Source organism: Leguminivora glycinivorella, chromosome 8 (genome assembly GCF_023078275.1).
Source record: "Leguminivora glycinivorella isolate SPB_JAAS2020 chromosome 8, LegGlyc_1.1, whole genome shotgun sequence".
Lineage (NCBI taxonomy): Eukaryota > Metazoa > Arthropoda > Insecta > Lepidoptera > Tortricidae > Leguminivora > Leguminivora glycinivorella.
The window spans coordinates 15317309-15332717 of NC_062978.1; the positions used below are offsets into that span (position 1 = coordinate 15317309).

General features: G+C 33.6%; 1 protein-coding gene across 4 annotated transcripts in view; it reads left to right on the forward strand.

The window, feature by feature from the left end:
• Positions 1-1729: 1729 nt before the first annotated feature.
• The window catches only part of LOC125228608 (transcriptional enhancer factor TEF-1), an 80668-nt gene continuing 66988 nt past the window's right edge, over positions 1730-15409 (forward strand). The window contains exon 1 of one of the 4 annotated variants that reach the window (XM_048133247.1): positions 1730-2040. In XM_048133247.1, the coding sequence (XP_047989204.1) occupies positions 1785-2040 (256 nt within the window). In that variant the 5' untranslated portion in view covers positions 1730-1784. Of the gene's footprint in view, positions 2041-2131; positions 2572-15409 lie in introns of those variants that run through there. The other 3 variants (XM_048133248.1, XM_048133250.1, XM_048133251.1) reach the window with 3 other exon arrangements.

Sequence of the window (15409 nt, forward strand, 5' to 3'; positions counted from 1 at the left end):
TAACAAAAAACAAACTTTTAACGTGTAGCATACTTATTTATTTTATTACTTAGCGTAAACTTACAACTTGTAGTCTAACTTAACTGCATACAGTGCCATCTATCGACAAAGTTAAGACGATCTATCTATGATCGGCTAATATTTCATTACTGAACGTGAAATCTTCCTACTTACATGCCTATAGTACTTAACGAATATAAAACTGCCTTATCAGTACCTTATGTAATCAGTAGAAATGAAGATAACTATTTATTTCTAACGTATATATATACATTATTATTATTAAGGGAGGTACCTACAAAAGATTATTAAAATTCCGTTTTATTTTAAGATTATAATTATGAACACCACAAGACATTTAGTCCAATGGGGAAGACAATCTTGTAATATTTCAAAAACATTTATTTAAGCATTAAGTTACTTGCTTTTTAACTGACAGCGAGATAAGAAGAGAAGAAGACTCGCATCAGGGCAAAACCATATGTATCTTCTTTAAATCCTTAAATATTATCATTAAGGATTTTCTAAAGTAAATTTCCATAAAGATATACTTAAATGCGGAAAATAATTAAAAATAAACACAGCTTTGACTTTTTGACTTATAGCAAGGCTTATAGTGACAATATTTTGTATAAATTTATAAAATATTGTTACTTTTAAGTTTCTCTAATATACCTAGTTCTGGAGGGCGATTTTTGAATCTCGCATACGGGATTTTGTCACTAAAATACCGGTTGAAAACGGTGACTTGCCTATTATTTTCAGTGACAATTTTCTGAATTCGAACGCGTGAGACTCAAAAATCGGCCCGTTATAACCAAAAATATCTAGCACGTAGCCTAGTGGCCGTAGAAATGGATAAACTGTCACGTTAATTATATCACGGCAACGAGTAACATGATGTTTTTTAATTTTATTTTATAGAAGCCCATTTGAGTAGATTTGGACGATCATTAACAGTTATTAATTAATATGTTGGCCAAAACCAATTAAGGTAGGTATTAATACAACACCGCATAATGTTAACAAGATGCACAGTGTCATTTAAGTCATTTCAAATATGGATTAGCAGTTTTTATTATTATAACCATAAAAGTTACAAAGAATGTTTACTGTTATATTGATTAACATTGTTAATATTAGATAAGTAGAGTCACGACTGAATACATAATTATTATTTAATATGTATCGAAGTATAAGTAAACCATATTATAAGATTACATTCATTAAATTAAAATTTATCACGAAGACATCATCTTTTATCTCATTTTATGGATTAAATGACTAACCTTTCCCATTCATTTTATAAAATTGACGTTTTATTCCATAATGCTTACAATATTTATGTAGTATAGAAAATTTATGGGGCGAACGGGAGATGACTCACCGAGTTGCGGCGCGAAATTGAAGAAACTTCGTTAACGTTTTCTACAATATACAACAGTTGAATGCTCATTTTATTATACAAATAAGGACAACATTAATAGTCTCCAATCGTGCCCGTCAAAATGTTTAGTGACATTCATTAATAAAGCGAATTACCAACAGTAACAATAGAAAAATAGAAATTAAATATAATAAATTTTAATACGAAAGTTCATAGTATGACAAGGATATCAGCGCCACCTTGCGTTAGCATTCATAATAAAAACGCTGTCGCTAGATGGCATGCAGTGGCTCATTAAAGTGAAATGGAGAGACCCTCGCTCTCGGTCGTAACAAAGATGGCGGCGATCGGGAGCTAGGCAGCAGCAGGTATAAACTACGTGTGTGTTGGTGTATACATGAACAAAATTTCACGTTTGACCACTCTGGACACACACACAGACGCAAAGATCGGGTGTGCGCGGGGCAAGGGGAGTAACGTCCGTGAAGTTGTGTCAGCATATGCGCAAACGAGGTGCGCATTCGTCGCGTGCGTTGTCGGGATTCTTTGTGCCATTCTTCGCATACCAATAAGAGTATATTCTTTAAATTTACTCAGAAATCGACATCGAATCAAAATTCGGCCCTTCAACTCATCTTCGCACACCATAATAGGTAAGTAAAAATTATATCCAAGGTGGTGTTCATACAATTAACTCGATATTTTGGTGATTTTTATTCGGGAATGTCAACAATGCGATCGCGATCCTGCAATATTTTACATAGTTGTCGCGTTTGCTTCGCTTCGACTTCCGGTCGTTCGGGTATCAGCATTTCGCGATGTAAACATTATCTAGGCTAGGTTCGGCTGCATTAGGCGCGTTCTCGGGAATGAAGTGTGCTCAAGGTGCTTTTGTGTTGTTAATTTCGCTTGACTGTGCTTACTCGGATGGCGCAATTTTCGAAAGACGCGGTATGGTATCGTTCGCCCGCCGTAGAGTTCAGTCGCGTTGGTGGCTGCATGCGATTTGACGTATTCCAATCTGCGCGTAGTGATGTCACTTGTGCTCTTATTTATTGAAATCTCAGGCGTTCGCCGTGTAATGTGCAAGTGAATTGTAAACACTGACAGTGATATTGTAACCTATGCAGTGATATTTTCCAAAAGTGTAATGGACTGTTACTATTCGAAATTTTTCCCGAGGCGTGAGTATCCATTTCAACCTGTGATGACAAACAAACAAAATTCCTCAAATATTTGAATAAATTCCTAGCATTCTCGGCGTGTTTACTGATTATTAGCTAAAAAATAAGTTTAAAAATTGCATTAGCAAACAATGTGAAATGAAGTTACGCTAATTCTGAGTAAATTTAGATATACAAATATACTGCGGGTTCGGTTAATATGTTAATTGGTTATCAATCATAAAACAATCAATTGTATTAATGCTTCTAAATAGTAATTACTAATGTGGAAATGCTAAAAAATATTTTTAATGAAGATGACTTTATACATAAAAAAATGGAAATTTAAAGAAACAAGATAGCGAATCAACTATATAAGATTGATAATATAATATTTTTGCAAATTTAGTTTATTTTGTGAATTTAAAAAATGTAATAAAATTAATAAAATGTATTTAATGAAATTTAAGTTTTTACAAATTCGTTATTAAAACATAATTATAAAATTACATAAATTATTCATCCTTATTTTCAACATACCTATAAAACTTGAAATTTTATTTTTTTAATTTATGAAATTTTGTCTGACTACGGCTCATTTATTTCATCTAATAAAGGAAAGCGATCTAAACGATAACTTAATAGTTAACCAATGATTTCAGTAATCTACTTATAGGTTAGGTACATATGCAATACATTTATGAAAATAAATAGTCTTAAACATAAATAATTGCGAAAAAAGGCTTATAATTTTGCGTGTGAATTGCAAAAAATATGCCTAAGGACCTGCACTTAGCATGAATTAATTACGGTAATTATTCATATGTTTTACATGCTTAATTGTATATTACGATACAGTACAGTTAAAATTACATTAATGTCAATTAATAAGACTTTCCCATCACGGAACAATAAGACTTATTGTTATCGTCCGAAAAATATTATTAAAAAAATACATTATTAAAGAAGAAATATATTATTAAAAAATATATATTAATTACATTTAATACAAAAAGGTCATCAAATATTATCAATTAAATAAATTATTGGTAATTTTTTTAACTCTGATATCCTACTACTAATGCTATTAGACTTAAATACTAATCACAGATTCTTCCTTATCACACATTAATATTTTTAACGCGATCTGATTTTTTAAACGATATTAAATAATTTGTTTAATTTAGGACCACAATGTAAGATAAATATAACAATAAACAAATACCTACTTATAAAATAATTAACCATACAAATTAAAATAGTTGTGAAATATTGTTGTTTTGTATTTTGTGTGTAAAAATCGAAAAAAATATATTAACGAGGGATTTAGCTTTATATTATACAGGATATAAAATTGTGGATAGGTAATTCATATTTAAACGGACTAATTATTTTCTACATAAAATTGTTTAAATATATTCTATAATCTCAATATTTTAGCTCGCACTTGAGATGTACTTAATACTTTTTAATACAAAAAAATGTAAATAAGAGTTTAAGAAAAACAATTGATTACTAGAGGCAAGTAACAAATAATCGAACCTATACCTAATCTAAGAATTATTGCAACATAAGGTTACGGAAATATTGTGATGTTTACGGCATAAGTGCAACACAAATTTAATTATGAATCATAATTTAATTATTTAATTGCTTATTTATTATATTATTCATTACTAAAAACGATAAATTAACAGCAGTTATTCCTTAATCTTGTCTGATAGAATACACGGCGTGGACACAAAAAATGCTATGGGTGTTTTTTTATTACGCGCTATTTCAAGATAATTTGTGGATATCAAAGTGTTTAAATTACATCGTTAAAATTCGTTTATCTCCCAAACAGTATATTTTACCAAAATATATATATTTTCACTTGCTTCCTGCTGCAATGCTCCAATAGTACGTAATACATATCGTATTATATTATAATATATTAGTTTATATATATTTACAACCGTTTATATAACCCACGCGATATACGATAGTCATTTCTGCCGTCGCAAATTTCGCGAACCAGTTTTTTCTTTCACTGTCTAATATTCTGCGTTACGCTTAACTTGTTTCACTGGTACCATTAAAAAATATATCTTACTGGTAAATACCTAAATAAAATCATGTTGTCTGTGTGGTGCAATTGTATATACATACATATGCAATTGCATTGCATATGTAGATACAATTTGTAGTAAAATTGACGGGCGGGCTACTCAGATATTAAAGATCTAACAGTGAAGAATAACATCATACAGAAGTTGCAGATCATACCCATTACAAATTGGTAGCAAAAAATATCATTGCAATGTCTCTGCTGCAGGATATTATAGTAGTATTAAAATGTTAATTAGATTTATGAACGATGCGTTTCGAAATCAATCAAAGTCTTTGAAAAATTAAAGAACCATAATTACTTTTATAAGAGCACCCATTTAGATTCATGGCATGTTTTGTATTCAAACAAACCTTTCCGTATTTCGTATCGTTATGGGTTTGCCAAACCCTCAAAATCTGGTCCGTCAAACCTGCAAGATCATTGTTTACTATAAACATACTAACAATAAGAGTTTCCTCCCGATTTAAATCTATTAAAATAATTAACGCTACAATAATACAGGGAAAGGCTTTCTTATTCCAAAGCGAAGTAATTTTAAAAAGCATTATAAGTTATATTTCTCTTACAAATTAGTGAAATTACCAGTACAAAAAGAATGCTGCCTCTACAAAATACGCAAAAATACTTAGATTTTTCGTGTAAATGTAATAATAGCCCAAAAAAGGGAACGAGAACATTTCTTTAGTGACTATTTTACTGACAAAACTAAATGGTTTGCAATTGTTAGGCATATAAAATCGGAAGCAAGTTGTTTATTAAATTTGGTTCCGATGCGCTCAGTTCTTTAGAGTCGCGGAGAGCTTCAATTACAGTATCAGTCGGCGTTTCGTATAGGTGCCAAGAGTTATTTTGGTCAATACGGTTGATGTTTTTATTGCGGAGACGCCGGCGACTTGCGACAAGCAATAAGACGTGTAAACTGCTGACACTTCGGGCCCTCACGCAGCGTCGCACCTAATGGCCGATTCGGAACGATTTATCACGTATTCTGTCTTAGGGAAATTTAATTTACGCCATTTGCTACTTCACTGATGGCTTTGTTCCTTAATGAAACTCTTCTATTACTTACACTCCTTTAGCTCTTAAAAAATATTCGTTTGTTCCTCTTTATATGCCTGAGTTTAAAGACTGCTTTTACGAGATGTTTTAATTGAAAAGTTTTTTTACACCATTGTAAACCAGCACTAGTACGTTAAGAAAAAAATATTAGATAAGATAAGACAAATAATGAATCGTAATCGTCATTGAATATCGAATCATAAAAAGCAATTAATGTCTTCATTTACAATTAAATTTTTAATAGTGTTATAAAAAGTTAAGCCAGACCCGCCTGATAAAGTGCAGTAAGAATCTTATTGAGATAATTCGCAATGCTGTGGTTTATTGACGAACTGTTGATGGCACTCCGGATGCTGTAATCGTAGAACTCTGCCCATTCGCTTACTCGGCCGGCTCGTGTGACCGAGCTCAGCAAGAAACGACCATTCTATAATAAACGTGCGACGCTATTCACTCCATATCATCTTTCACAATAAGAGATTCAAAGAAATGTCCATTGATATTGCTGACATTTTTTTGTAGTAAGGTAAGCTACTATTAATGATGGCATAATTTTATTTATCAATCAAAAGCGCCTACTGCCTGTTACTTTGTAAGTAAGTATTCTATAATTTACTTAAGAGGCGTTAAAAAAAAGCAATACTAAAAGAATGGTAACTCGCTTATGGCGCTCCTTTAGTTGCGGGCGTTTAGAAACTGCCGTAAAATACGTGTAGTGTAATAATATCAATGACTAGCTGTGTATTAGTTTGCCATCAAATAATGATTCACCCGCTCTCCTCCTAGTACCTACTGTTTGTTGAGACCACATCTCTTATAGCCTTGAAAATCAAAATATTATAAGGCTTAATATGATTCACATTTAAATCCATGTAATTGCATTCAAAATTAGTATTAAATAATCTCATATTAATATGAATAATAATAAAACGGTTAACACCGGGCTAACGAGCGGGGTATTGAATGGCGACCACCGTGCGCGGTTACGCTACCTGCTCTATATTGACCTGTGGAAGGTTCACTCCCACTAATCCCCCGGCAACCTTCCCTACCACGAATCAGATACTTTGCGGGATGCCTTTGTACAGTTTACTACGAGATTTGATTAAAATAATCAAATTAAATTGAGTAACTTTCAATACAACAATTAAAAAAAATATTATGAAAAATTATTTACTGTAATATATTTAATCGATTAATTATTTAGTATACATTAAATCGATCAATTATTAAGTATAATAGATTAAATCGATTAAATTTAGGGTTCTTAAAGGTCGGCAACGCATAGGTGACTCCCCTGATGTTGCTTATGTCTATGGGCGGCGATGACTGCTTTCCATCAGGCGCCTCGTCTGCTCGTTTGCTGCCTATTTCATTAAAAAAAAAATATTTAGTACATGTTATGTGTACAAACCAATAAAAATTGCAAATATATAATATGCAACTACGAAAGTAATTTTATTTTCATTAATATTACCTATATGTTTGCATTAACTATTCGTAATTAACATGTGTAAGTACTCGTAATTAAAAAGTTGAAATCCATACCATTTATTATATTCGTATATTGGGTATATTAAGAAATTATTTAACTTATATTATAATTTTATTTTTCAACTACATTTCCATACTAATATTATATTTAAATGGGAAAGTGTGTGTCTGTTTGTTTGTCCGTCTTTCACGGTCAAACGGAGCGATGAATTGACGTGATTTCTTAAGTGGAGATAGTTGAAGGGATGAAGAGTGACATAGGGTACGTTTTGTCTCTTTCTAACGCGTGCGAGGCCGCGGGCAAAAGCTAAGTAGTACTATATAAATTAATAAATTGTTCTTATTGACCTGCGAAAGGTTCACTCCCACTCGCACTAATATCCCCCGGCAACCTTACCACGAATCTGATACACTTTGCGGGATGCCTTTAGCTTACCTGTTTACTATGAAATTTGATTGAGATCATAAAATAATATTGAGTAACTAAATATAACAATTTACCAGATCAATTATGATATGTAAATTATTAAGTATGATATATTAAATCGATCATATATTTATAAGAATACATTAAAACCATAAATTATTTAATATAATGTTTAAAATCCAATATCAATTTGTTTGACGACCGGTCTGGCGCAGTCGGTAGTGACCCTACCTGCTACGCCGCGGTCCCGGGTTCGAATCCCGGTAAGGGCATTTATTTGTGTGATGAGCACAGATATTTGTTCCTGAGTCATGGATGTTTTCTATGTATATAAGTATTTATATATTATATATATCGTTGTCTGAGTACCCACAACACAAGCCTTTTTGAGCTTACCGTGGGGCTCAGTCAATCTGTGTAAGAATGTCCTATAATATTTATTTATTTCTTTAAATTGCAAATAATCGTCAACTAGACAAATTTCTGTGGCGTTTGAGTCACTTATGACCTAATTGTTATTTTCATCGAAATGTTAACCATTAACATACTTTTACTATAACTACTTAACTAGTAATTGATAAAAATAATTGCTTTAAATGCCTGTTTGTTCTTATTGACCTAAGGAAGGTTCACTCCACTAATATCCGGACAACCTTTCTGACCACGAATCAGAGATACGCAGAGTGTTACACTTTGCAGGATGCCTTTACCTTACAATTACTACGAAATGAGAGTTACTAAATTAATATTAAGTAACTTTAAAAATACATATTTAATAAAAAAAAATTGTCAAACTTAGTACTTATCTTACATTAATTTTATACACAAATTATGGTCTTCCACAATATATTTACCATGTAATATCTTTTATTAACTTGAAATTGTACAAACAATTTAATTACAATTATGCACAATTAAAGTTAAAACCAAATCCACGGTGAAGTACCATGAACTCCCAACTAGGTTTACTTAGGTTTTCGTACTTAGTTAGGAGTTCATGGCACTTCGCCATTGAAATGACACTTTAATAGAAAATATTTGTGAAGACAACTTTGGTTAAATTGAAATGACAAAATATTAAAATTTAAAATTGTTTCAAAATGGTCCTTATTTTAATAAACATATTTTTTTTTTTCATTCATGACAACAATATCTAATCTGCAAGAATCGAAATAGATTAAAATATTGTTTATTTAATTATAATTATACTGTCTTTTCTCTAAATTACAATTCATAATTGAAAACTGAAATTATACATAATTACAATTAATTGTAATCAATTTCTATATTATAGTCAACATAAAAAAATTGCAGCTCTGCAGGCCTAGCACATGATGGCCGCGGGAGTATGTCGCCGCGAGATAGACTACCTGTCCTTATGTCATTAATACAGTTAGACAAAGACGTGTCATCTATCTCGCGGCGACATACTCCCGCGGCCATCATGTGCTAGGCCTACTGGAGATGTTCGCGCCGCCTGTCCAGTAGCCTCGCTCTATTCTCGGATGCCTATTTGTGGATTACCTCTGTGTGGAACCCTCGATATTATCTCGGCGAAATGAACCATACCTCTCATCCTATACAGCATAAATTTAATTATGCACGAACGCTACTTTCGACCTTCTAATGTCTGGACGAGATGAATGAGAAAGGACCCTCTCTTCGCTCTTATTTATCTTAATTTTTTCCTCAAGAGAGGTGACAAATGGGTATTACGCAGGGATTGCAGTACCGGTACTGTTTTAAAGAACCGGGATTTTCGGTACCGGAGCAATGTGGAACCGGGATTTCCCGGGATTTTCGGTACTTTCGGGACTGGTCTAATTTTTTCGCTTTTTCAAATATAACAACATATTTTTTGGCATTTTACATCTTTTATTATTATTTTTCCATAACCAAACCGCACCGGCTTCGCTCGGCGTATTATTTTATCTGCCTTTTTTTATTATGTACTATGAATTGGGAGTCGGAAGAGCAAGCAAAAAATCCTGGAGAATTCCGCCTAAACCATAGGCACCAATGGTTACCGTTGCAATACATTGCTCCGATTAAGCGATCTGCCATTACTGGGAGATATTTAATCGCTTAGTAAAAGAAATAAGACAAATAATATTAAAGAAATGTAATAATTGATTATAGACCGGCAGTAAAACCTCACAAATTTTCCCCAAACATGTAATTTGAAGCAAAGAATGTAAACTAAAGGAAGCAAAACATTTGAGATGGTGCACTATTTTTTTTGCTAGGCAGAGAGAACGTTCTCGAGAAAATTAGTCATTTTCTGGAAATTTCTGTGGAATACCGTAATACCACATTATATGTGAACATTTTTTAAAAGTTAAGCATGTTTATAACAGCTATCCTTAAAAGTTAGACATAACTCATAAGCCATCCCCGACTTTTTTTCTAGATCTACATTTATGTATAAGAGCGACAATTCCACCATACAATTTTTTGTTATAAGTCGATCGGTACGTACGGGCAGGGTTTTCGATTGAAGCTCTTAAGCAGCGTGATTTTTACCGACCGATTTTAGCACATGTCGATATTTGTAATAATATTTGTAATATATAGATATTTTCACTTGTATTACTTAGCGATGTATACCGATACCACTCAAACACCAGTAAACAATATATTGAATGTTATAACACTTTTAACTGATAATGTTTAGGTTAAGATAGTTAAATTAAGGAAACTGTAAGTCTACAATATTAGTAATTTACACTGTAATAATTGTCATAATATGAGACTGTTTGTTTCTTAAGAAATAAAAAAATAAAAAAAAATATTCTACCGGATACATTCTGGGGAGAGCGTTCAAGAACTGCACGACCTAATTCCTCCTTCTCCTTTCCATCTTCGGACGTCCAGGCGGGAGGAACGAATGCACCCGTATGTGGTTAGTGTTCCATTTATCCGCACAAAACGATTTGCCTCAACCTTTGTAATGCGGACTGCAAAGGAATGGAATGCGCTCCCAGCATCGGTGTTCCCAGAAAAATACGACCTCGGTCTCTTTAAACGAAGAGTGAATAGGCTATTACTGAATCGGTGAGCTCCATCTTAGACTCTGTATTCACTTCCCATCAGGTGTGACTAGGGTCAATCGCCGATCAGTCCATAATAATAAAAAAAAACATGCTTTGCTTCAAAATACATGTTTGGGGAAAATTTGTGAGGTTTTACTGCCGGTCTATAATCAATTATTACATTTCTTTAATAGTATTTGTCTTATTTCTTTTACTAAGCGATTAAATATCTCCCAGTAATGGCAGATCGCTTAATCGGAACAATGTATTGCAACGGTAACCATTGGTGCCTATGGTTTAGGCGGAATTCTTCAGGACTTTTTGATTGCTCTTCCGACTCCCAATTCATTGTAATAAAAAAGGCAGATAAAATAATACGCCGAGCGAAGCCGGTGCGGTTTGGTTATGGAAATATAATAATAAAAGATGTAAAATGCCAAAAAATATATTGTTATATTTGAAAAAGCGAAAAAATTAGACCAGTCCCGAAAGTACCGAAAATCCCGGGATTTTTCTAGTTGATTTCCCGGTTCTTTGCTTGGCCAAAAATCCCGGGAATTCCCGGTACTTTCGGGACCGGTATTTCCCGGGAGCAAACCCTAGTATTACGGCGGTGTGAAATCGTATCATTGTCATTCGTGCCGTGGTTCAACAAAACATAATAGCAATTAATGCTTCTTTACCTATATCCATATCATAAGTTCTGTATAATATGCTTAGGGAGCGATTAACACTAGACGAAAGAATCATAAATGTTGCGATGATGGAATTCATCGATCAGTCATTTGTTTAGTTTCAAATTTCGAACGTTTTAAAAGTGAACTGGCAGTCAATCACTAGTTGATATTAATTACCTCTTAAATACCTGAATATAGCCGATAAAGTTCGTTTGTCCCTTTCTATCACACCAATACGTCTAAAAGGGACAAACGAACTCTATCGGCTTGATAACTTTAGTGAATTGTTTATGAATAAGCGGGTATGTCTGTACGTAACTATTTTAGAAAACTTATTATATATTATGATTGTAGATAAAATTATTCAAGCAGTTGTACATAATTAGGCATTTTAAAACACTCGTGTTATCAATTTTATAAAACAACACATTATGCACCAGTAAAAGTAAACATTATTTTCTTAAGTAAAATTCGGAAATAAATACGAAAATGTACCTAAATACAGTTTCCACTCAAAAGTGTATAATAACAATTTAACAATACTGGCCTGCGCTCTCCATCATGATGCATCAGCCAGTTTGCACTTGTAATTCAATCAGTGCTCAGTTGGCTGCCTATCGTCATTTGATATTTTGTTTGTAAAATGCTTATTTTTATTTACAATGGTAGGATAAGTACAAAAATAAAAAATAAACACTATACATATACAGTACCGGCCATGATTTTTCCCCTTAAACTTTTTTTAATATTTAATCGATGGAATCAGGCGTTGCGTAGCGGAAATCCATGTACATCAAAATCTAGAAGATTACTTTGCAAATCCGCGAATAGATAACGTGTTTGTCAATCAAGTGCCAAGCCGTTATACTTACTTGCGTATTTTATACATGATATTAATGTTGAAAAATAAATACGCATATAAATATAACAACCCACGGTCAAAACTACAAAACTCGACACGTGCTTCCGCCTCTTCACGAGAGGAGAGATTGCCGATACAAGATCCGGCAACATATCGGACCGGATCTTGTTGCCCCTTACAGAAAATCACAAATCTGATATATCTAAATATTATTGAACGGTACTGTACCTATACTTGAGTTTTCATAAGATGACATGAAGATAATAAGATGACATGGAAAATACAAACTGACAATATATGTAACAAATTAAGTAAATACTCATACGCTCTATACAATTTAAAAAAAAGAGCAAACAAATCGTCACTATTAACTGCATATCATGCTTATGTAACTTCTAATTTAAGATATGGTGTCCTGTTTTGGGGAAACTCCACCAATAAAGAATGTGTATTTAAGGCTCAGAAGAAATGCATACGAACAATCTGTGGTATCCAAGAAGGAGGCTCATGTAAACCATCTTTTAAAAGCCTTAATATACTTACATTGCCAAGTTTATATATATATGAAATGGCCAATTTTGTAAATACAAACCAAAATCTATTTACTAAATTTAAGAGTGTACGACTTCAAAATAAAATAAAGTCTTCGCAAAAAGTACCAAGTAAGACTGCACTTTTGCAAAAAAGCATTCTAGGAATGGCGCACAAAATATACAAGTTACCGCCAAATATAATAGCATATAAGGACAAAAGTAATGTTTTCAAAGAAAAACTTAAAGTATTCCTTATAGAGAAAGCCTATTACACTATAAGAGAATTTTTAACTGAATTGTAAATTAAATTAAAATGAATTGAGATTATTATAATTACCTATTTATTATTATTATTATTATTTTTTTTTTTTTTTTAGAACATTACTTTGACATTATTAAATTATTAGATTGAATTGATTGCATGAGATAACCCTGTTTGAATGTTATTGTTTTGATATTTGACTGTGATATTTTAATTAAGTAGTGTAACTATATTATTAATATATTTGTATGCCAATAGGCACGACATAGTGATACTGAAAACAATTATTGAACATCTTGTAACTTACCTATGTTGAACAAATAAATCTTTGAATCTTTGAATCTTTGAATCTTTGAATCTTCATTTAATATTATATACCTAATCGATGCATATCCGATTTGAAGTCCGTATTTGTTCCTCCTGGTTGTGGATGCTCTGACATCGGGCATACAGGAGGAAGCACCCTGGTGTATGCTGTTTGCCGATGACATTGTTCTTGTTGGGGAAAATGCACTTGAGGTCCAGAGCAGACTGGGAAAATGGCAAGAAAGACTGGAAAGTGTGGGACTGAAAATCAGCAGAACCAAAACTGAACAGATGTTCTGCGATTTCGGTGGTCTATCCAGTTTTTCCCCTATTGCCTTAGATGGTGTATACCTACCAGTCTGCTCCGACTTCCGGTACCTTGGGTCATTATTCCAAAATGACGGAAGCATCGACCGTGACGTGAAAAATAGAATAAATGCGGGATGGATTAAATGGCGACAGGTCTCAGGGACAACATGCGATCGACGGATGCCCCTTAAACTTAAGGGGAAGATCTATAAGACGATTGTGAGGCCTGTTGTATTGTATGGATCTGAATGATGGGCGACAAAGGTGGAGGATGAAAGGAGAGTGCACGTAGCGGAAATGAGAATGTTGAGATGGATGTGTGGAGTGACCAGAACGGATCAGGAATGAGTATATTAGGGGAAGTTTGAAAGTTGCGCCTATAACGGAAAAGATGAGGAGTGGCAGGTTGGCGTGTTACGGTCATGTAATGAGGAGGGATGAGTGGCATATAGGCAAAAGAATGTTGGAGATGAATGTTGATGGATGGAGAGGGAGGGGTAAACCCAAACAACGATGGATGGATTGTGTGAAAGAGGACATGAGAAAGAAAGATGTGAGTGTTGAGATGACGAAAGATAGGGGAGAATGGAAGAGGAAGACATGTTGTACCGACCCCACATAACGTGGGATAAGGGTAGGAGGAAAAGACCTAATTGATGCATATATAACCTGCGCCTATTAAAGCCTACTCCGATTATTGGACGCCCAAGTACAAGTAATACCCAACACACTCAATACCGTGCGAGTGCAATGCGAATTGACTGGCGGAGTTGGTAGGATAGCAATATATCGCAATCCTGAATACACCTAGGAATAATTTTCTCGATTGACTGCACTTTAGCTACGTGTGTTGCAGGCAACATTCGATATGAAGCTCACTTTGAGTTCACTTGTTAAACTATCGTTATAGTTAGAATCGAATAGTTCCAGCATCCGCGCGGACGGTCTTGGCGATTTAATTAAACTTGTTATTTGAACGTTTTATTTCGCAATTGGGCTCGCGCTCGCTTTGATTGTCTGTTGGCTTGTACACTTGTACAGCACCTACGCTCCGTTTCATACCTGCTAAACTGCGCTGTTCGTATAGTTTCAAACTCGCTCCGACTCTGGTACAATCTACACAACATTTTATTTAAATTTTTAGCCTTATTACGAAGCAGTACGATGCAAAAGAGTAAACATCTTTGACGTGAACTGAACGGTAAAGTTATCAAACGTTACAAAATGTAACAGCGTTGCTTATAGTCGGCACCTTTCAGTTGAAATATAATTTAGTTGCTAATAATGTAAAGCGAACTAATTTCGCATGCATTATTCAGCGTGGATTTCCTCGAATCATTGTCTATAACCTAACGACAAAATTAAAATTTTGAAAAAATCCCCGACCATAATAATACATAATAGACCGATTTTCATGAAACATGGCTAAGAACACTCTCGACTAACTCTGCTTTCAGGCAAAAACAAATCTAAATCGGTTCATCCGTTCGGGAGCTACGATACCACAGACAGACACACACACAGACAGACAAACAGACAGATAGACAGACAGACAGACAGACACGTCAAACTTGTAACACCCCGTCGTTTTTGCGTCGGGGGTTAAAAATAGTTATAAGGTGTAATAATATGTTTGACGATTATTAAAAATACATACTTTAAATAATAATGCGTAAATTCGCAAAGAAAACAATGTCCGTTTTTTTAATTGCACCAGCTTTTAATAGAAACATCGGATTCAGTGCGACAAATGTCGAAGCGAACAATTAGAAGTTTTTGTCGCTC